Source organism: Dreissena polymorpha, chromosome 5 (assembly GCF_020536995.1).
Source record: "Dreissena polymorpha isolate Duluth1 chromosome 5, UMN_Dpol_1.0, whole genome shotgun sequence".
In the NCBI taxonomy this organism is placed as follows: Eukaryota; Metazoa; Mollusca; class Bivalvia; order Myida; family Dreissenidae; genus Dreissena; species Dreissena polymorpha.
The window spans coordinates 126,166,637-126,190,012 of record NC_068359.1 but is presented as its reverse complement, the minus strand read 5'-3'; the positions used below and the strand labels follow the sequence as shown (position 1 = coordinate 126,190,012).

The 23,376-nt window shown below is 36.8% G+C and overlaps 1 protein-coding gene across 1 annotated transcript in view; it reads right to left on the bottom strand.

Moving 5' to 3' along the window:
- LOC127881879 (myosin-11-like) overlaps nucleotides 1-23,376 on the bottom strand; it is a 241,744-nt gene that overhangs the window by 164,851 nt on the left and 53,517 nt on the right. Inside the window, exons 19-22 of the mRNA XM_052430059.1 lie at nucleotides 15,530-15,603; nucleotides 11,887-11,964; nucleotides 7,847-7,925; nucleotides 1,332-1,538 (exon numbers count right to left, since the gene is read on the bottom strand). Of these exons, the coding sequence (XP_052286019.1) occupies nucleotides 1,332-1,538; nucleotides 7,847-7,925; nucleotides 11,887-11,964; nucleotides 15,530-15,603 (438 nt within the window). The remainder of the gene's footprint in view (nucleotides 1-1,331; nucleotides 1,539-7,846; nucleotides 7,926-11,886; nucleotides 11,965-15,529; nucleotides 15,604-23,376) is intronic.

Genomic DNA, 23,376 nt, shown 5'->3' with positions numbered 1-23,376 from the left:
TATCTTTGAATCATTTCACTTTGCTTAAATATTTTTACAAATATCTATGACAGCAACATTCCTCATTTTAATCTTTTTTCTAAGACTAACATAATTTTTCTGATCCTTCACAGAGAAGGGCAACAAGAGTTTGAACAGTTGTTCCAACGTAAATAACCTGTGGACAATGTTGGCTGCTATAAGTGGACGGGCTAGGAAATGTTCATTAACTGCGAGGGCACCTAAAATTTTACAATTTGTTTCCCGACCCTGACGGGTCATTTTAGATTTAACATCACAGGTGGTGGATAGCTTCAGAAAAAATCGACGCAAAACAGCGTAGTGATTCTAAGCTGGAAGTGAATTGGAGGGGTAAACTGTTCCAGGATTTCAAAAAACCGCAGTGATTCTAAGCTGGAAGTGAATTGGAGAGGTAAACTTTTCCAGGATTTCAAAACACCGCAGTGATTCTAAGCTGGAAGTGAATTGGAGAGGTAAACTATTCCAGGATTTCAAAACACCGCAGTGATTCTAAGCTGGAAGTGAATTGGAGGGGTAAACTGTTCCAGGATTTCAAAACACCGCAGTGATTCTAAGCTGGAAGTGAATTTTAGCGGCAAACTATTCCAGGATTTCAAAACACCGCAGTGATTCTAAGCTGGAAGTGAATTGGAGGGTAAACTGTTCCAGGATTTCAAAACACCGCAGTGATTCTAAGCTGGAAGTGAATTGGAGGGTAAACTGTTCCAGGATTTCAAAACACCGCAGTGATTCTAAGCTGGAAGTGAATTGGAGAGGTAAACTATTCCAGGATTTCAAAACACCACAGTGATTCTAAGCTGGAAGTGAATTGGAGAGGTAAACTGTTCCAGGATTTCAAAACACCGCAGTGATTCTAAGCTGGAAGTGAATTGGAGGGTAAACTGTTCCAGGATTTCAAAACACCGCAGTAATTCTAAGCTGGAAGTGAATTGGAGGGTAAACTGTTCCAGGATATCAAAACACCACAGTGATTCTAAGCTGGAAGTGAATTGGAGGGGTAAACTGTTCCAGGATTTCAAAACCAGAGCTTTAAGAGAGGGCTCTCAGACTGAAATGCCAGAATGTTAAAACTGAATGAACAAAGTGACTCATCATCAGCCATTTTTTTAAAGAGGCAATTAATAATTACAAAAAACATTGACAATTTGAATGTATTATTTGGAATAACAATTGTTGAGAAATATCAATGCCCAAAATAAAGAGCTCATTTCATCCCCCAAAAAAGGTAAAAATTTTTTATCAAATTGTCAAAACCTTGACAATTCCACCCCCTCCCCCCCCCCAATAAGAAACACAGAAGCAAGACTTACTGTACTGTAATGCTGGATGTGTGCTGGGACCTGGACACATCTGCTGTTCAGCTTTTTCTATTTGTTCCTCACCAATCTTACTTGTCACCTTTGATTTACAAGCCTGAATTTGGGTTGTGTGCGCCACTTTCTGGCGCTTGTGAGCGGTGGAGGTGTCTTGACGCTTAATGGGGGAAGCCCTCATCTCTTTTGACTTCTTATGCTCACCTATTTATGGAAAGCAATATGTCCATGTTCTAAACTGACATTTTGAGTGTAGAGGTCATATAGAGGTCACATAGAGGTCACATGGAGGTCATATAGAGGTCATACTTGTTCTTTCAGTACTTCTTCTATAGCAGACTGAACAAGAGCCCTGTTTGTGAAACACAATACCCCCTAAGCCAAAAAAAAAAAGGTCCGTTTCTGGTTGCCTAACCGTGTTTCCCAAATCAACACAATACCCCCTAAGCAAAAAAAAAAGGTCTGTTTCTGGTTGCCCAACCGTGTTTCCCAAATCAACACAATACCCCCTTAGCCAAAAAAAAAGACCGTTTCTGGTTGCCCAACCGTGTTTCCCAAATCAACACAATACCCCCTAAGCCAAAAAAAAAACAAGAGCACCGCCTTGCGGGTGCAGACCGCTCATCTATTTTCTTTTTAAAGGTGAAGGGACTCTCATTTTCAATCACAAAGGAGGGAGGAGTGGAGTGAAGAGGGGTGTATAGTGTGGGGTTGTGGACATAACCGTTTTAAAAAAAAAATGGGGGGGGGGTATAGTGTGAGGGTGTGGTGATAATTTGTGAGATGATCTTAAAAAAAAAAAAAAAAAAAAAAATCAAAAAAAAATTGGGGGGGGGGGGGTGGGGTGGGGATATAGTGTGAGGGTGTGGTGGTCATTTGTGAGATGATCTTAAAAAAAAAAAAAAAAAAAAAAAAAAAGTAGGGGGGGGGGGGAAGGGGGGAGGGGGGGGAGGGCACGGGGGATGGTTTGGGTGAAGTCTATTGTGGTATGTCAGGTAAGAGTAGTTTCATCAAAGTATCAAAGTATCAATCAAATCTAATCATAAATAAAGAAGTTATGGCAATTTTAGCAAAATTTAATAATTTGACCTTGAGAGTCAAGGTCATTCAAAGGTCAAAGTAAAATTCAAGTTGCCAGGTACAGTAACCTCATGATAGCATGTAAGTATTTGAAGTTTGAAAGCAATAGCCTTGATACTTCGAGTGGATCGAAACACAAAAATTAATCATATATTAAAAGTTACTAAGTCAAAAAAGGGCCATAATTCCGTAACAATGACAACCAGAGTTATGCAACTTGTCCTTTTACTGTACCCTTATGATAGTTTGTGAGTTTTCCAAGTATGAAAGCAATATCTATGATACTTTAGGGGTAAAGTGGACCAAAACATAAATCTTAACCAAATTTTCAATTTTCTAAGTATAAAGGGCCCATAATTCCGTCCAAATGCCAGTCAGAGTTACATAACTTTGCCTGCACCGTCCCCTTATGATAGTTCATAAATCTTGCAAGTATGAAAGCAATAGCTTTGATACTGTAGGAATAAAGTGGACCTAAACACAAAACTTAATCAAATTTTCAATTTTCTAAGTATAAAAAGGGCACATAATTCTGTCAAAATGCCAGTCAGAGTTACATTACTTTGCCTGCACAGTCCCCTTATGATAGTTAGTAAGTGCTGCAAGTATGAAAGCAATAGCTTTGATGCTTAAGGAATAAAATGGACCTAAACACAAAACTTAACCAAAATTGTCAATTTTCTAAGTATAAAAAGGGCACATAATTCTGTCAAAATGCATGCCAGAGTTATCTAACTTTGCCTGCCCAGTCCCCTCATGATAGTAAGTAAGTGTACCAAGTTTGAATGCAATAGCATTGATACTTACTGAGAAAAGTGGAACTAAACGCAAAACTTAACCAAAATTTTCAATTATTTAAGTATAAAAAGGGCACATAATTCTGTCAAAATGCACGCCAGAGTTATCTAACTTTGCCTGCCCAGTCCCCTCATGATAGTAAGTAAGTGTACCAAGTTTGAATGTAATAGCATTGATACTTTCTGAGAAAAGTGGACCTAAACGCAAAACTTAACCGGACGCCGACGCCAACGCCGACGCCGACGCCAAGGTGATGACAATAGCTCATAATTTTTTTTCAAAAAATAGATGAGCTAAAAAGGTCCGTTTCTGGTTGCCCAACCGTGTTTCCCAAATCAACACAATACCCCCTATGCCAAAAAAAAAAGATCCGTTTCTGGTTGCCCGACCGTGCCTCCCAAATCATCGCCGACCCACAACTTTAAATTGGGGTTGCCAAAAAAAAAAAATATAAATTTTTTAAATTTTTGTTCATATAAGATGTAACATCAAGAAAACAAAGCATATATATACATGTATTTCTTATTATTAGCTTTAGTAGCCTTTCATTCTAGTAGCCCCCAAAAAAAATCCCTACCTACCGACCCACCCTGTTTTTTTTCCAAGGAGACAAGAAACGGACCTTATTTTTGGCCCTACTGTGCCGCTTTGAAGCCAAATATTTGCCCTTTGACCTTCAAGGATGACCTTGACCTTTCACCACTCAAAATGTGCAGCTTCATGAGATACACATGCATGCCAAATATCAAGTTGCTATCATCAATATTGCAAAAGTTATGACCAAGGTTTAAGTTTTGGGACAGACACACACATACAATGACAAACAGACACATACAATGACAGACAGACAGGCCAAAAACAATATACCCCAATCATTCGATCAGGGGGCATAAAAAGCACAATTTTTCATGTGACATACATTCTCAATGGATTTTGTTGGTAGAACAATCCACGACTCCAGACAAACAATTATGATAAATTTTGTATAGATAAAATTGCTGTTTGCAAGAATGACATTATTTTAAGTAATCCACACAAACAATTCAGATACCTCAATAATGAAAGCTCACAATTCAGATACCTCAATAATGAAAGCTCACAATTCAGATACCTCAATAATGAAAGCTCACAATTCAGATAGCTCAATAATGAAAGCTCACAATTCAGATACCTCAATAATGAAAGCTCACAATTCAGATACCTCAATAATGAAAGCTCACAATTCAGATACCTCAATAATGAAAGCGTACAATTCAGATACCTCAATAATGAAAGCTCACAATTCAGATACCTCAATAATGAAAGCGTACAATTCAGATACCTCAATAATGAAAGCTCACAATTCAGATACCTCAATAATGAAAGCTCACAATTCAGATAGCTCAATAATGAAAGCTCACAATTCAGATACCTCAATAATGAAAGCTCACAATTCAGATACCTCAATAATGAAAGCGTACAATTCAGATACCTCAATAATGAAAGCTCACAATTCAGATACCTCAATAATGAAAGCGTACAATTCAGATACCTCAATAATGAAAGCTCACAATTCAGATACCTCAATAATGAAAGCTCACAATTCAGATACCTCAATAATGAAAGCGTACAATTCAGATAGCTCAATAATGAAAGCTCACAATTCAGATACCTCAATAATGAAAGCTCACAATTCAGATACCTCAATAATGAAAGCGTACAATTCAGATACCTCAATAATGAAAGCTCACAATTCAGATACCTCAATAATGAAAGCGTACAATTCAGATACCTCAATAATGAAAGCTCACAATTCAGATACCTCAATAATGAAAGCTCACAATTCAGATACCTCAATAATGAAAGCGTACAATTCAGATAGCTCAATAATGAAAGCTCACAATTCAGATACCTCAATAATGAAAGCTCACAATTCAGATACCTCAATAATGAAAGCTCACAATTCAGATACCTCAATAATGAAAGCGTACAATTCAGATACCTCAATAATGAAAGCTCACAATTCAGATACCTCAATAATGAAAGCGTACAATTCAGATACCTCAATAATGAAAGCTCACAATTCAGATACCTCAATAATGAAAGCTCACAATTCAGATACCTCAATAATGAAAGCGTACAATTCAGATAGCTCAATAATGAAAGCTCACAATTCAGATACCTCAATAATGAAAGCGTACAATTCAGATACCTCAATAATGAAAGCTCACAATTCAGATAGCTCAATAATGAAGCTCACAATTCAGATACCTCAATAATGAAAGCTCACAATTCAGATACCTCAATAATGAAAGCTCACAATTCAGATACCTCAATAATGAAAGCTCACAATTCAGATACCTCAATAATGAAAGCTCACAATTCAGATACCTCAATAATGAAAGCTCACAATTCAGATACCTCAATAATGAAAGCTCACAATTCAGATACCTCAATAATGAAAGCTCACAATTCAGATACCTCAATAATGAAAGCGTACAATTCAGATACCTCAATAATGAAAGCTCACAATTCAGATACCTCAATAATGAAAGCTCACAATTCAGATACCTCAATAATGAAAGCTCACAATTCAGATACCTCAATAATGAAAGCTCACAATTCAGATACCTCAATAATGAAAGCGTACAATTCAGATACCTCAATAATGAAAGCTCACAATTCAGATACCTCAATAATGAAAGCTCACAATTCAGATACCTCAATAATGAAAGCTCACAATTCAGATACCTCAATAATGAAAGCTCACAATTCAGATACCTCAATAATGAAAGCTCACAATTCAGATACCTCAATAATGAAAGCGCATTACAATGTGCACTTAGCTGACTCTTGACATTCTGTAAAACTCTTTTAAGTAAAGCTGTATCGATAGCGCAAACTTTGTTTAAGTAGATAAGAAAGGACAAGCGCTAATTGTTAATACAAAGTTTGTATTTTCAGGATTCTGTCTTTTGTATCCGTCAATATGGCTGATTAAAGACAGTAAATGACAACGACAGATAAACACTTTAAAAGTTTTTGTGATTTTGTTAGAGAGAAATTAAACCATATTTATTTGTCTTTGGTTGTTTTTTTGTTACAATTGATTATTTAATTGCCATCTTCAATAGCGACTCCCCCACATGATTTATTGCTGACATCTGTCAAGTGCTCATCATTGATTGACCATTGCAATTTCCAAATTTGTACTTTACTTGTCCAAGAAATTGCCAATATTTTTAAACCACCAAAACCACGAAATGTTGTGCCAATGAATATAAATGATTTTGCAATAATATGTATCCCGGTTTGTTATGATGTGAGTGCATACAATTTATATCTTCAGTTGGGCCAACTGTCACAGAATGTTATCCCTCTACCACTTAGAGAAGCATTTTAAGGCATTTGTAGTCCCTTAGAAAAGCTCATTTAATTTAAGACCTTTCTTAATAGATTCAAGCTTGAAAGGCTTCATTTCAAACCCTAACAAGAATAAGTGGAACTGATGGATGCTCCCCGATAATGCGCTTTGTCAATCTATGTATTAATAACCACCTAAACAAATCTATTATTAGCCTCTGTGACCTTGACCTTGACCCCAGTGACCTCAAACCTCATCAAAAGGTAGAGGTTTATGCAAGGTATGTACATGCCAAATATGTAAGAGATCGGAAATATATTGAAGGCGCAATGAGAAACTGTTACAAAAGCGTGACAGAAAATATATTTATAGCCTCGGTGACCTTGAGCCCAGTGACCTCAAACCATGCAAGGTACCTACATGGCAAATATGTAAGAGATCGGTGAAGTATTGAAGGCCCTATGAGAAACTGTAAGAAAAGCGTGACAGAAAATCTATTTTTAGCCACGGTGACCTTGTGCCCAGTGACCTCAAACTTCATCAAAAGGTAGAGGTCCATGCAAGGTACCTACTTGCCAAATATGAAAGAGATCTGTAAAGTATTGAAGATGCTATGAGAAACGGTCAAAAAAGTGTGATGGAAAAATCTATAATTAGCCTCAGTGACCTTGACCTTGACCCAGTGACCTCAAACCTCATCAAAATTTAGAGTTCCATGCAAGGTACGTACATGCCAAATATGAAATAAATCTGTAAAGTATTGAAGGTGCTATGAGAAACTGTAACAAAAGTGTGACAGAAAAATCTATTATTAGCCTTGGTAACCTTGTTCTTACCCAGTGACATCAAACATCATCAAAAGGTAGAGGTCCATGCAAGGTACATACATGCCGAATATGAAAGAGATCGGTAAAGTATTGAAGGTGCTATGAGAAACTGTAACAAAAGTGTGACAGAAAAATCTAATATTAGCCTCGGTGACCTTGACCCCAGTGTGCTCAAACCTCATCAAAAGGTAGAAGTCCATGCAAGGTACGTACATGCCAAATATGAAAGAGATAGGTAAAGTATTAAACGTGCTATGAGAAACTGTAACATAAGTGTGACGGAAGGAAGGAAGTAAGGAACTACAAACTGGCAGCTTTTTGCTCCACCGAAAATATTGCGGGGAGCATAAAAAAGCAGCATACATCATAAAACCTGAACATAATGCGAGCTACTCGCAGGCTTATCTGGTCTTATGCTGGTTGCACGTGGCCACTTTCACTTTGCTGGTAAAGGGTTCTCTTACGTGTGAGACAGTGTTCCAGGAACTGTGACTTGATGTCTTTGTGGGCCTTCAGGAAGCCCTTGCTTGCCCTGGACCGCAGCTGTGAGAGGAAATGACAGAACAAACAGTCTATTAACACTAATACATATGTACATCGTCTTTTATGCATACAATCCTAAATAAAGTAACGCCACATGTAAGTAGTATACAAGAATGATAACCAAATCAATAATACAACAGAAATGTAAATTCAACAAGGGCTGTTTGTAAAACATGCATGCCCCCCATATGGGCTGTCAGTTGTAGTGGCAGCCATTGTGTGAATATGTTTTTTGTCACTGCGACCTTGACCTTTGACCTAGTGACCTGAAAATCAATAGATGTCATCTGCAAGTCATGATTAAGGTACCTATGAAGTTTCTTATCCTAGGCCTAAGAATTCTTGAGTAATCACCCGGAAACCATTTTACTGTTTCTGTCACTGTGACCTTGACCTTTGACCCAGTGACCTGAAAATCAATAGGGGTCATCTGCGAGTCATGATCAATGTACCTATGAAGTTTCATGATCCTAGGCAGGGTTTTGTTTTGGCCCGATTTTATAGCCGAAATTCGGCTTTATTCCCAATTACAAAAAGTGTACTTTTTTCTTAACCAAATTTTCAATTGTATAAAAAGGGCACATCATTCTGTCAAAATGCACGCTAGCGTAATCTAACTTTGCCTGCCCAGTCCCCTCATGATAATAAGTAAGTGTACCAAGTTTGAATGCAATAGCTTTGATACTTTATGAGAAAAGTGAACCTAAACACAAAACTTAACCAGACGCCGACGCCAAGGTGATGACAATAGCTCATTACTTTTTTTTCAAATGACCTTGACCTTTGACCTAGTGACCTGAAAATCAATAGGGGTCATCTGCCAGTCATGATCAATGTACCTATGAAGTTTCATGATCCTTAAGCATTAGCATTTTTGAGTTATCATCCGGACACCATTTTACTATTTTGAGTCACCGTGACCTTATCCTTTGACCTAGTGACCTGAAAATCAATAGGGGTCATCTGCGAGTCATGATCAATGTACCTATAAAGTTTCATGATCCTAGGCATAAGTGTTCTTGAGTTGTCATCTGGAAACCATTTTACTATTTCGGGTCACCATGACCTTGACCTTTGACCTAGTGACCTGTAAATCAATAGGGGCCATCTGCGAGTCATGATCAATGTACCTATGAAGTTTCATGATCCTAGTTATAAGCGTTCTTAAGTTATCATCCGGAAACCATTTTACTATTTCGGGTCACCATGACCTTGACCTTTGACCTAGTGACCTCAAAATCAATAGGGGTCATCTGCGAGTCATGATCAATGTACCTATAAAGTTTCATGATCCTAGGCCTAAGCCTTCTTGAGTTATCATCCAGAAACCATTTTACTATTTCAGGTCACTGTGACCTTGACCTTTGACCTAGTGACCTGAAAATCTGTAGGGGTCATCTGCGAGTCATGATCAATGTACCTATGAAGTTTCATGATCCTAGGCCTAAGCGTTCTTGAGTTATCATCCGGAAACCATCTGGTGGACGGACATACAGACATACAGACATACGGACATACGGACGGACGGACCGACATGAGCAAAACAATATACCCCCTCTTCTTCGAAGGGGGGCATATTAAAATTTCTAAACAAAATAAGAACAGTGAGGAACAACTATTTCAAAAAAGAAACAATAATATTAAAAGCAGTAAAGATAAACGATAACTTTTCATTATTATGGTACATCCATGCTTTTCCCCAGTTGGTTTAAGCACAGCGGTCTCTCAGTGTACACAGCGGTCTCTCAGTGCACACAGCGGTCTCTCAGTGTACACAGCGGTCTCTCAGTGCATTGACTTCAGTTGGTTTAAGCACAGCGGTCTCTCAGTGTACACAGCGGTCTCTCAGTGCATTGACTTCAGTTGGTTTAAGCACAGCGGTCTCTCAGTGCATTAACTTCAAAATCATTTATGTAGCAGCGCTTGTTTTTTATCATTTTGCCGTGACGCTTGAACATTTCACAAGCTCTTGCAAGCTCTTCTGAATATTGTGTGCATTTGGCAAACGACCAATCAAAACACACAAGTGCTAACTGGCTATGTGTGTGCATGAGGGGCTAACAAAAGACGTGTGAAAGATTCACGAGTGAATGTGGGTCAATTATGGTGTTGCGTTTTGTCCCCTAATTATAGTAGATAATTGATTATTACCTTTACATGTGGCTTTAAAGCAATATACGGTTTGCTCAATTTGTTTATTTGTTTTATTTAATTGTTGACAAGTAGTTAAAAGATTTTTCACTATTTTCGAAACAGAGACTATAAATTAACATCACAAACACATTTAATTTATTCATATCCAATATTTGCTTTCATATTTTTGGTATACAGTATATATCTGCTAACAAAAATTGCTTTAGTTTATCATGATAGCATGATAAGATCTAAGAAACAACCAGTTCTTGGGTCTGGGAAATCTGCAATAACTAATTTCTTTGTCAGTACTACTAATTGTGGCTTTTAGAAAGTGCAATAAGTGTAAGTGAAAATTTCCAGGACTTGGCCGGTAATACTGACACGTTCCATCCACAAACCAAGCATTTAAGCAGCGTACCAGTGGGTTAGACAGTAGTTTGAAGCAAGAGTTTCTAAGGGTCACAGAAGATGAAGAAAGAAGGAATATGTTTACAGACCTAAACTTTTTTTATAAGTTTGTAGTGAAAAAAACACAAAATGAAATCGCAAGGGAATAATTAACTTTAAAATACGGTTTATCAGACAGATGTAACTATTTGGTATTAGAAATTAGACACTTAAAGTGACATTATGCGCATCTAACAGTATATGCTCTGTTTATAGGTGTCTATTGCATCCGTTGTTTATTTTTGGTGTTTTCACTTCATTTACACTTATATTTGTTGATGCAGCATCAACATACTAAAACAATATCCCAGAAAGAGAAAAATAATGCATTTGAATATCAACCGTACTTTTGTTTGACAACTGATCATGCATGTACGAGGTGAATCTAAATTAAGTTTTAGTGCAGATTCATTCATACGACACAAAGACACAATTCATACGACACACGAATACTAACTCCAATCCTAATAAAAAGACAGTTCCGCTTGGCTTAGAGGACTCAGGGACAGTCATGAATATAATATATATTTTTTTATAAACACTGGTAGCAAGATGCACTGCAGATAATTGGTCAGTTACCACATTTTTACTAAGTCTTTTGACCTGTTGACCGCATAAAGTCACTTTAAGATAAAATTTCAATATGAAAACATATCTGAATGTAACTTTATAAATGTAATACTATTAAATAAAACAATTGTTCAGAAACTAATCCATCCTTATGTAGATATGATGTGCTCTGTGGGCAGGCCACTGCGTTAAGCAATCTTTACTGCTCCATGGTAGAAGTACTCTGCAAACCTAAACGCAGATTTCGAAACCTAAATGCAGACCCTAAGTTCAAGGTCAAGGTCAAAGAGGACAAAATTTGTGTGGGTATGGAAAGGCCTTGTCCATAAACACATGCATACAAAATATGAAGGTTACATCTGAAGCGATATAGAAGTTATGAGCATTTTTCGAAACCTAAACGCAGATTTTGAAACCTAAACGCGGACCCTAAGTTCAAGGTCAAGGTCAAAGGGGTCTTAATTTGTGTGCGTATGAAAAGGCCTTGTCCATATACACACGCATACCAAATATGAAGGTTACATCTGAAGCAACATAGGAGTTTTGAGCATTTTCTAAACCTAAACGCAAAGTGTGACGGAAAGACAGGCGGACAGACAGACAGTGCGATCACTATATTCCCTTCTTTGGGGGCATAAAATATCAAATAATTAAGAATATCAATGATTAAAAGTGATAAATATACTTATTTCCAGAGATACATTGTATGCAGACAACTATTAATGTCAATTAATTGGTATTTATAAGAGAATTTTGTACAGATAAGCTTCCTTTACATATTTGCATACATTAAAAACTTTATATTTACATGTGAGAGGCTGCCGTCCCCTAAGCAGGCCATCAGTAGGAATGACTCCTCCCGGAACTGGTCACATAGCTGGTCCAGCTGGAACATGAGATCAGTATGAATGACTGAACCCTTAACCATTCAGACGCATTTGTAGTCCCTTAAATCAAACAAGAGCACCGCATAGCGGGTGCCAACGCTCGGCTGTGGGTGCAGTTTTGAATAAATGAAAGTAAATGAAATACCGTGAGTCACAGTGACCTTGACCTTTAACCTAGTGAACCAACAAGAGCTGTCACCATAGGATGACTTATGCCCCCTATAAGCGCTGGATAAAGTTATGAGCTTTTTTCAAAACCTAAACGCAGATTTTGAAACCTTAACACGGACCCTAAGTTCAAGGTCAAGGTCACAGGGGTAAAAAAATGTTGTGCGAATAGAAAGGCCTTGTCCATATACACATGCATACCAAATATGAAGGTTATATCTCAAGGGTCATAGAAGTAATGAGCATTTTTCGAAACCTAAACGCAGATTTCGAAACCTAAACGCGGACCCTAAGTTCAATGTCAAGGTCACAGGGGTCAAAATTTGTGTGCATATAGAAAGGCATTGTCCATATACACATGCATACCAGATATGAAGGTTATATCTCAAGGGACATAGAGGTCATGAAAAAAAAAATCGAAACCTTAACACAGATTTCGCAACCTAAACGCGGACCCTAAGTTCAACGTCAAGGTCACAGGGGTCCAAATTTTTGTGGGTATGGAAAGGCCTTGTCCATATACACATGCATACCCAATATGAAGGTAATATCCCAAGGGACATAGAAGTTATTAGCATTTTTCGAAACCTAAACGCAAAGTGTGATGGAAAGACTGACAGACGGACGGACAGTCCGATTACTATATGCCCTCCTACCGGGAGCATAAAAATGGGTGTGGTGTGTAGAACTCATCAAGGTGCATCTACATAGGACGTTTCAAAATTGTAGGTGGAAGCACTTTGGTTTAAGAGCCTATGTTAAAGTTTTATATTAGAGGTCACAGTGACCTTGACCTTTGACCTAGTGACCCAAAAATGGATGTGCTGTGTAGAACTCATCAAGGTGCAGCTACATATCACGTTTCAAAGTTGTGGGTGGAAGCATTTTGATTTTAGAGCCCATGTTAAGGTTTAATCAAGACGACGACTACGGACGGCAGACGCCGGATGGCGGACAATGAGCTGGCTATGACAATACCTCGGATTTTCTTCGAAAACAGCCAAGGATTTTCCTGATTTTCCTACTATATTCAAGTTTTAAAGGCTAAACCTCCAAACCTAAGATACTGATTAGCAGAGAACAGAATAAAACCTGAATACACTGCAAGTTACTGTTTTTTGCTGGTTGCAAATGCCATGTTCATTTTGTTTCTGAGTAGAAATGGGGTTATGATCAAGGGCTTGGATTAACCAAACAATTCTTAGACTTAAGTCTAAGAATACAGAATATTCTTTAAATTGTAATCTTCAAGACTTTTCTTTTATGTGGAGTCAAACTTGGAATTAACCTCATCTATCTATACCATTCTTCATGTAGAACATATTCTGAATGGCATAATTACCAGTGTTAGCTTGTATATATATTCAATCGCTGGATGTATTTTTTTGGTTCTTACTCCATTCTTTATTATTAAGTCTAAGGATGGGTTGGTGAATACGGGCCCTGGTCTCTCACGGACATTACTTAAGATCCAAATAAAGGGTCTTCTAGGGACCAAGATCTAGAAAGTTACATTAGATCCTCATCTATCAAGGACATAACTTAAGATCCAGATAAGGGTCTTCTAAAGATCCAGATCTAGAAAGTTACATTAGATCCTCTTGTGTTTTTTCCTCACAATTTTGGGAATGGAGCCATTCCGGTCCCTTTGGATTGGGAAAATTTGCTGCATTTTGACTAAAATTGGGAAATTAGTGTTGTTGTTGTTTTGCTAACAAATGCTTCAAAATTGAGGATACAAGTGTGTCCAGTATAATATTTACTAAGGTTGATCTTATATGGACGGGAGATAAACAAAATATTGAGATACAAAAAAAAAAAAAAAAATTTTTGGAAACCTTCTGTTGGAAATTTTTAGCTCCCATTTGGGAAAAATATATACTTTTATCCATTGGGAATGGGTCCGGTTACCGGACCCGATTGTAATGAAAAAAAACACTGTCATCTATAGTGGACATAACTAAGAATCCAGATAAGGGTCTTCTAAAGATCAAGATCTAGAAAGTTACATTAGATCCTCATCTATCAATGACATTTTTTAAGATCCAAATAAGGGTCTTCTAAAGATCCAGATCTAGAAAAAATACATTCAGATTCTCATCTTTCAAAGACATTATTTAAGATCTAAATAAGGGTCTTCTAGACATCCAGATCTAGAAAGTTACATTAGATCATCATCTATCAAGGACATTACTTAGATCCAGATAAGGGTCTTCTTAAGATCTCGATCTAGAAAGTTACATTAGATCCTCATCTATCAAGAACATTACTTAAGATCCAGATAAGGGTCTTCTAGAGATCCAGATCTAGAAAGTTACATTAGATCCTCATCTATTAAAGACATTACTTAAGATCCAGATAAGGGTCTTCTAGAGATCCAGATGTAGAAAGTTACATTAGATCCTCATCTATCAAGGACATTCCTTAAGATCAAGATAAGGGTTGTCTAAAGAACCAGGTCTACGAAGTTACATTAGATTCTCATCTATCAGGGACACCCAGATCTATCAGAACATTACATTAGATCATGATTAACCAAAGACATCAGATCAAGATCTATCAAGGACATTTTTCCTTGTTTTCAAAGTATCTGAAAAAGGCACTTTCAAAAACAAGAACAATTACAAAATTGGTGTCCGAAATATTCCCAAAAGAAAGGAAAGTTGCATTAATTTTGTTCCCAAGCGCATTCTCTGGTTTTATTGTTCCTTTGGTTTCAGAACATATAAAATGAGCTTTTAAACTGAATTAATGTTTCAGCAAAAAGGCATGTAAAACATTAGTTTGAGAGGTTTTTGTAATGAAGTACCAAGCAATTAAAACGACCCATAATGCCAAATCAAAAGATTTCACAACGCAAATTTCCCACTTTCATGTTCTTTTATGCTTATTTTTCAAAACAACGATATCAGTAAAACTGATGGATGCTCCCCAATGATGCTTTGTCGATATATGGTTTAATTGTGTGGAAAAAAGTATGACCTTGAGAAAATCTATTATTAGCATCAGTGAACTTGGCCTTGACCCCAGTGACCTCATACCTCATCAAAAAGGTAGACGTCCATGCAAGGTACCTACATCCCAAATATATAAGAGATCGGTCAAATATTGAAGGCGCTATGAGAAACTGTAACCAAAGTGTGATCTTAAAATCTATTAATAGCCTCTGTGACCTTGAACTTGACCCCAGTGACCTCAAACCTCATCAAAAGGTAGAGGTCCTTGCAAGGTACCTACATGCCAAATATGAAAGAGATCGGTAATGAAATGAAGGTGCTATGATAAACTGTCCAAAAAAAAGTGTGACGGAAGGAACTACAAACTGGCAACTATATGCTCCCCATATATATCTATGGGGAGCATAAAAAGTTTAGTAACAGTATGCAGAACCCTTACCAGAAGCTTGATCTTTCCCTTGATAACATTGCTCTGTATCTCCTGGCTCATGGTGAACACTGACAGACTGGAATCTGAAATGAGATTGTACTCTGGGTTATTTCCTTCTTAGAGAATGGCCATGGACAGTTATTATACAATTTCGACAAAAACATTTCACAAATCTAACACGGCACAATACTGTTGTCAATACAATACAAAACCGGTTAATTTTAACTGTAAACATCTTACTCTTTTTTTTAAACTGCCATTTCACAACTCAAAGTATCGTAACTATTCGAAATTTCGGACATTTAAAAATAATTAAAAATTTTGGTGTCCAAAAATTTAGATACAGAAAATATTCAAAAATTACAATGTCAAATAACTTAGAGACAAAAATTAAACACCTAAAAACTATAATTATATTGAAATAAAAGCAATTAATCCATGCACAATAGTGTTTCTACTTTGAAATAAATACAGCTTCACAGCTTTGCTAAATATTGCCTAAAATTATTCAGAGCAAAAAAGCAAAAACATTTAACATATTGCCTCCTTAAAAGTAGTATATCATTTTAAATGATGTTGGGTGAATCGATTGTTTTCTTGTTTTCTAACTGTATAACATGGTTATTTACCCAATTACGCAAATGTTATGGTCTATTGCCCTTAAGCATGCCTCTCCCAGGTTTTATGACCTTAATCAGTTTGTAAAAATCCATGATCGAAGTGTCCAAAGATAAGCGAATACAGTGCTGAAATCTGGTTAAGTAGCGCTGAAAAATATACTGTCCGAAAATTTAGAGTCATTAATGATAGACGAAAACGAGCCTTGTCCAAAAATTAAAAGTCACGAAAAATAATTGTTTTGGCCAAAAAAGAAGGTGTCAGAAAACTTAGGGTCTCCGAAAACTTAGAGTAATTACGGTAAAGTTTTAAATGTCATAACTTACTTTAGTTACACGTACGCACATAGTTTATATCCAAAAAAATTCGCTTAACACACACACAAAGTAACTCTCTAAACGTTTTTGTCAATTTTTAACAGTAGTCCATTCAAGCATCTTATTTATTTTAGTGAGAAACTATATGGCTAAAACACAATTATATCCTATGATCCCCTTGTAAACTATATGGTTAAAACACAATTATATCCTATGATTCCCTTGTAAACTATATGGTTAAAACACAATTATATCCTATGATTCCCTTGTAAACTATATGGTTAAAACACAATTATATCCTATGATTCCCTTGCAAACTATATGGTTAAAACACAATTATATCCTATGATTCCCTTGTAAACTATATGGTTAAAACACAATTATATCCCATGATTCCCTTGTAAACTATATGGTTAAAACACAATTATATCCTATGATTCCCTTGTAAACTATATGGTTAAAACACAATTATATCCTATGATTCCCTTGTAAACTATATGGCTAAAACACAATTATATCCTATGATTCCCTTGTAAACTATATGGTTAAAACACAATTATATCCTATGATTCCATTGTAAACTATATGGCTAAAACACAATTATATCCTATGGGTGAGACTATATGGCTTAAACACAAATATATCCTATGGGTTAGACTATATGGCTAAAACACAATTATATCCTATGGGTGAGACTATATGGCTAAAACACAATTATATCCTATGGGTTAGACTATATGGCTAAAACACAATTATATCCTATGGGTGAGACTATATGGCTAAAACACAATTATATCCTATGGGTGAGACTATATGGCTAAAACACAATTATATCCTATGATTCACTTGTAAACTATATGGCTAAAACACAATTATATCCTATGGGTGAGACTATATGGCTAAAACACAATTATATCCTATGGGTTAGACTATATGGCTAAAACACAATTATATCCTATGGGTGAGACTATATGGCTAAAACACAATTATATCCTATGGGTTAGACTATATGGCTAAAACACAATTATATCCTATGGGTGAGACTATATGGCTAAAACACAATTATATCCTATGGGTTAGACTATATGGCTAAAACACAATTATATCCTATGGGTTAGACTATATGGCTAAAAAACAATTATATCCTATGATTCCCTTGTAAACTATATGGCTAAAACACAATTATATCCTATGGGTGAGACTATATGGCTAAAACACAATTATATCCTATGATTCCCTTGTAAACTATATGGCTAAAACACAATTATATCCTATGGGTGAGACTATATGGCTAAAACACAATTATATCCTATGGGTTAGACTATATGGCTAAAACACAATTATATCCTATGGGTGAGACTATATGGCTAAAACACAATTATATCCTATGGGTTAGACTATATGGCTAAAAAACAATTATATCCTATGGGTTAGACTATATGGCTAAAACACAATTATATCCTATGGGTTAGACTATATGGCTAAAAAACAATTATATCCTATGGGTTAGACTATATGGCTAAAACACAATTATATCCTATGGGTTAGACTATATGGCTAAAACACAATTATATCCTATGGGTTAGACTATATGGCTAAAACACAATTATATCCTATGGGTTAGACTATATGGCTAAAACACATTGATATCCTATGGGTTAGACTATATGGCTAAAACACAATTATATCCTATGGGTTAGACTATATGGCTAAAACACAATTATATCCTATGGGTTAAACTATATGGCTAAAACACAAATATATCCTATGGGTTAGACTATATGGCTAAAACACAATTATATCCTATGGGTTAGAATATATGGCTAAAACACAAATATATCCTATGGGTTAGACTATATGGCTAAAACACAATTATATCCTATGGGTTAGACTATATGGCTAAAACACAATTATATCCTATGGGTTAGACTATATGGCTAAAACACAATTATATCCTATGGGTGAGACTATATGGCTAAAACACAATTATATCCAATGGGTTAGACTATATGGCTAAAACACAATTATATGATTCCCTTGTATCAATAGTAACCTTATTTTGATCACTTTGTTAACATTAAGAACGCTGCTCTCGTGATCACGTCACATGCATGGGCTTCGAGTATTTTGTTTCACTAACATTACAACGCTTAAAAAATAAATACAGACACGATAAAAAATGAGGAAAAAACGAGTATAATTGCATTTGAAAATCTTACTTCAACTGAAATAATCCAAATTTAGCCCTATTCCATTTAATAATTTCGGTACTCTTCATTAAACATAATTGCACATAAATTGCTAGGGTAACACAACACTTTCATGTATTTGATTTATTTTAAAGAAAATTCTTTTACTTGTTCACGATTCTCAGAAAATGTTGCATACAACAATCTGTGCGTGCACATCCCAAAAATAGGTGACTTGACGATAGACAAATGTTCAGTGGGTATACCCCGTCCAAATTGGATACTACTTTTATCAAATCTTTTCAAAGTTACATATATGCCGAATTTTTATTTGAACACATTGCGAACGTTTGTGTTTTTGCAATTCTTGATCACTTTTACGTGTCAATGTTGCTCAAAAGAAGATTGACGTCATAACAGAAACTTCTTAAATTGTAAATAGTAGTAATAAAAAAGTAAAATTACTGTTCCAGTTTGTATAAATTTATTCAATGAATCAAATTTTCGAGGGCACCTAGTGGATGTAATTTGCGGATGTGTATGGAACTATCGGCTTTGAGTGGTTAAACATGCTGTAAAATAACAATTTTGACATGGATTTAATGGAAATGATATAGATCTTAAAAGGTAAATCATTTATTGTGGCATTGTTTGCATTAAATTAGAAATTCTTTTACTTGTTTCCTAAACCGCTTGATTCAGGGTAATTGGAGGATACTCAAACCTGATGTAGCGTGAATTTCGCAAGACCGTGAGAAGATCTACAGAAAAAAGATGGGTTTCCCGCATGCGTAGTTTATGATGTAAACATGATCCTGAGGAATGCTTGGCTGTCATAATAATCAAACAAAGATTCTTACCCTAATTTAATAGCCATGGTGATGTGTCATTAGACTTGGTGTTCGAATATGTGCACAGGTGTTTTGCTTATTTTGCAAATGTTCAGAAAGAATTTGTTCAAAGAATGTCAACATTCACTACCAGGGTCGTTTAAAAACCATTAACATACCTATAGTACACATATATTTAAAAATCAATGTGAGACGCACTCCTAGTATAGTCCCAGTACATCAATGTGAGACGCACTCCTAGTATAGTCCCAGTACATCAATGTGAGACGCACTCCTAGTATAGTCCCAGTACATCAATGTGAGACGCACTCCTAGTATAGTCCCAGTACATCAATGTGAGACACACTCCTAGTATAGTCCCAATACATCAATGTGAGACGCACTCCTAGTATAGTCCCAGTACATCAATGTGAGACGCACTCCTAGTATAGTCCCAGTACATCAATGTGAGACGCACTCCTAGTATAGTCCCAGTACATCAATGTGAGACGCACTCCTAGTATAGTCCCAGTACATCAATGTGAGACGCACTCCTAGTATAGTCCCAGTACATCAATGTGAGACGCACTCCTAGTATAGTCCCAGTACATCAATGTGAGACACACTCCTAGTATAGTCCCAATACATCAATGTGAGACGCACTCCTAGTATAGTCCCAGTACATCAATGTGAGACGCACTCCTAGTATAGTCCCAGTACATCAATGTGAGACGCACTCCTAGTATAGTCCCAGTACATCAATGTGAGACGCACTCCTAGTATAGTCCCAGTACATCAATGCTGCAGAGGAGATTTGCAATTAATGGGAAGAAAAAGAAGGCTCCAAATATTTTAGGCATAGGCAGACATATGACCATGTGAACAGTATGTACAACACACAAACATATGTCATCCCGTGTGGTCAGTTTCCAACAAGTGCAAACCAGAAAACTAAGCCTACCGAAATGCCTTTTTTTCCATTAAGTATCGTGTCTGTGAAAATTAATTTTTTCCATTAAGTATTGTGTCTGTGAAAAAATCATAACTAATTTAAATATAAATGTTTTTTAATTCAATTTATAGTTGTGTACAAACTAAGCAATAATTAAAAAGAAATTAAAAAACAATTATGCTGCAGTAAACAGGGGTGGCGAAATCAAATGTCCCAGAGCCTTTGGTAATTTTTGCTATGGCGGCTCTCAGCAACCGTTTGGGTTATAAAGATGAGAGTTGAATTATTGCAACTAACGTCGAGTAATATGGACTAGGTGATCTACAAACTGAGCTGTATAAACAATGCATACTTTTTTCTTGCCTGGCATCCATACACAAGTGCTTCTTTTTAACAAAAAGTGCTCCCAGGCCAGTGATTTAAGCCTGCCTGTGAATAATGTATAACAATATGTGTCGTGTTCTGAGAAAACTGGGCATAATGCATGTGTGTAAAGTGTTGTCCCAGATTAGCCTGTGCAGTCCGCACAGGCTAATCAGGGACGACACTTTCCGCCTAAACTTTAAGGAAACTGGCCATACTCCTGGGTACTTTTTAGTATATTTTCCATGCCCAGGGTTCTTTGAAGTATTCTTAAAAAGTACCCAGCATAGGCGGATCCAAGGGGGGGGGGGAGGGGGGCAGACGCGGTGTACGCCCCAACCCCCCTAAAATTGCCAAAGTAATGTCAATTTATTTGACACTTAATGTTTCACTTATCGTTTCACACTTAACAAGATCTAAATCACCTATTTAAACTCATTTTTCGTCTTTTTCATAAACAACATTTCCCACTCATCACAGACAATCGCTAAATGTTTTAACTTAAGACTCTCTGTCGCCCGTTTTTTCAAGTAGAACTTTGCGATTCTGATGTTTCCCTCTTTGATGAAAGTACATAAGGTGTGACAGGCTCGAGAAGTGGTTGTCAAAGCCTTCAAAATCACTACAATCATGGAGCTTCCAGGGGGCTTCGCCCCCATGTACCCCCTAGCAGGGTTTTGCCATGCACCCACAAGGGGCCCTAGCAGCCCCCCAGGACCCCAGGCAAATCTTTCAATATCCCGCCCCCCCCCCCCCCCCCAACCAGAAATCCTGGAGCCGCCCCTGCCCTGAATACTCATATGTTGTACCTGAGTTGTAAATGACCAAACGAGCGTTGGTGGTTACTGTCCTTTCTCAACACTTCAGTTTCAGAAATTATCAAAATAACACATGTGAGTACAAACATTAACGCCACAAATTGTAGGGAACCTTTGACTATTTATGTCAAATCATTACCGTAATAAGAGCTGTCAGAAGACAGCGCGCTCAACTTTTCCAGTGCTTGACAGTATAACGTAAGCCATCATGGGGAAATTGTTATATTCAATAAGGTCAAGGTAATGTTATTGGGACAAATCATTTGACCAAGTTTCATGAACATCGGAAAATAAATGCGGCCTCTAGAGTGTTTACAAGGTTTTACTATAGCCATACAAGGAAAAATGCCCCGCCCCCAGGCAGCCATATTTTTCAACCAACCGGAATCATTTTTGAACTCTTCCAAGATATTATTGGGATGAATCATCTCACCAAGTTTCATGAATATTGGACAATAAATGTGGCCTCTAAAGTGTTAACAAGATTTTACTATAGCCCTATAAGGAAAAATGCCCCGCCCCTTGGCAGTCATGTTTTTCAAGCAAAGGTTACAATTTGAACTCATCCAAGATTTCATTGGGACAAATCCTCTGACAAAGTTTCATGAAGATCGAAATTTTAATGTGGCCTCTAGAGTGTTAACAAGGTTTTACTATAGCCATATAAGGAAAAATGCCCTGCGCCCCTGGCGGCCATGTTTTTCAACCAACCAGCATCATTTTCGAACTCGTCCAAGATATTATTGGGATGAATCTTCTGACCAGGTTTCATGAAGATCTGACAATAAATGTGGCCTCTAGAGTGTTAACAAGATTTTACTATAGCCATATATAGCCATATTAGGAAAAATGCCCCGCCCCTTGGCAGCCATGTTTTTCAAGCAAATGTAACCATTTTCAAACTCATCCAAGATATCATTGAGACCAATCTTCTGACCAAATTTCATGAAGATTGGACAATAAATGTGGCCACTAGAGAGATAACAAGGCAAATATTGACGCCACACAACGGACAACGGACGACGGACAAAAGGCGCTCACAAAAGCTCACCATGAGCACGTTGTGCTCAGGTGAGCTAAAAAGCAGATTCGCTGTCATGAACCAAAAGTACGGTGTATCTTTACCGTTCTCATCCAAAGAAAAAGACGCCAAGATGTTGTAAAAATTTATTCGTATGGCGACATCACACAAACAGCATTTTCATTCAAACAACCTCATACAAGATACAAACATGAGCAAATTCTCTTTCATGCCTCAAGTTTGTTATTAAAGTGATGCCTTTACAGATGATCACTAATCCTTTAATCTTCTTATAAAAACACTTGCAGGCTTAATGTTGTTTATTAACATTTATCAGCGATAAAGAACAATTGACCTTGCCTGCAGCCTATACTTGCTACTAATACACATTGTTATTGTTAATTTCACTTGTTTCATGCAATCAAAATGCAATTTAATAATAATGCTGAGACAAACTCACACATATTTTATTTTGAAGATACACCCCCCCCCCCCATAATTATCCCCGGGAAACAAACCTTCTAAACACCCTATTATATCTTTACTCGCAGCGGGCCGATTTTATCATATCAAAGGCAATAACCACTATCAGATGCTTTATCTGCTAAATAGACGTACAAATGTGCTATGTTTTGACTTTTCGCGACTCAAAACGACTGACTAGTGACCATAGTTTTCAGTTCAAACATGACTTTCGGAGTGGAATAAACTGGCCGTTGGCCGTTATGGACGATTGACCATTATTTTC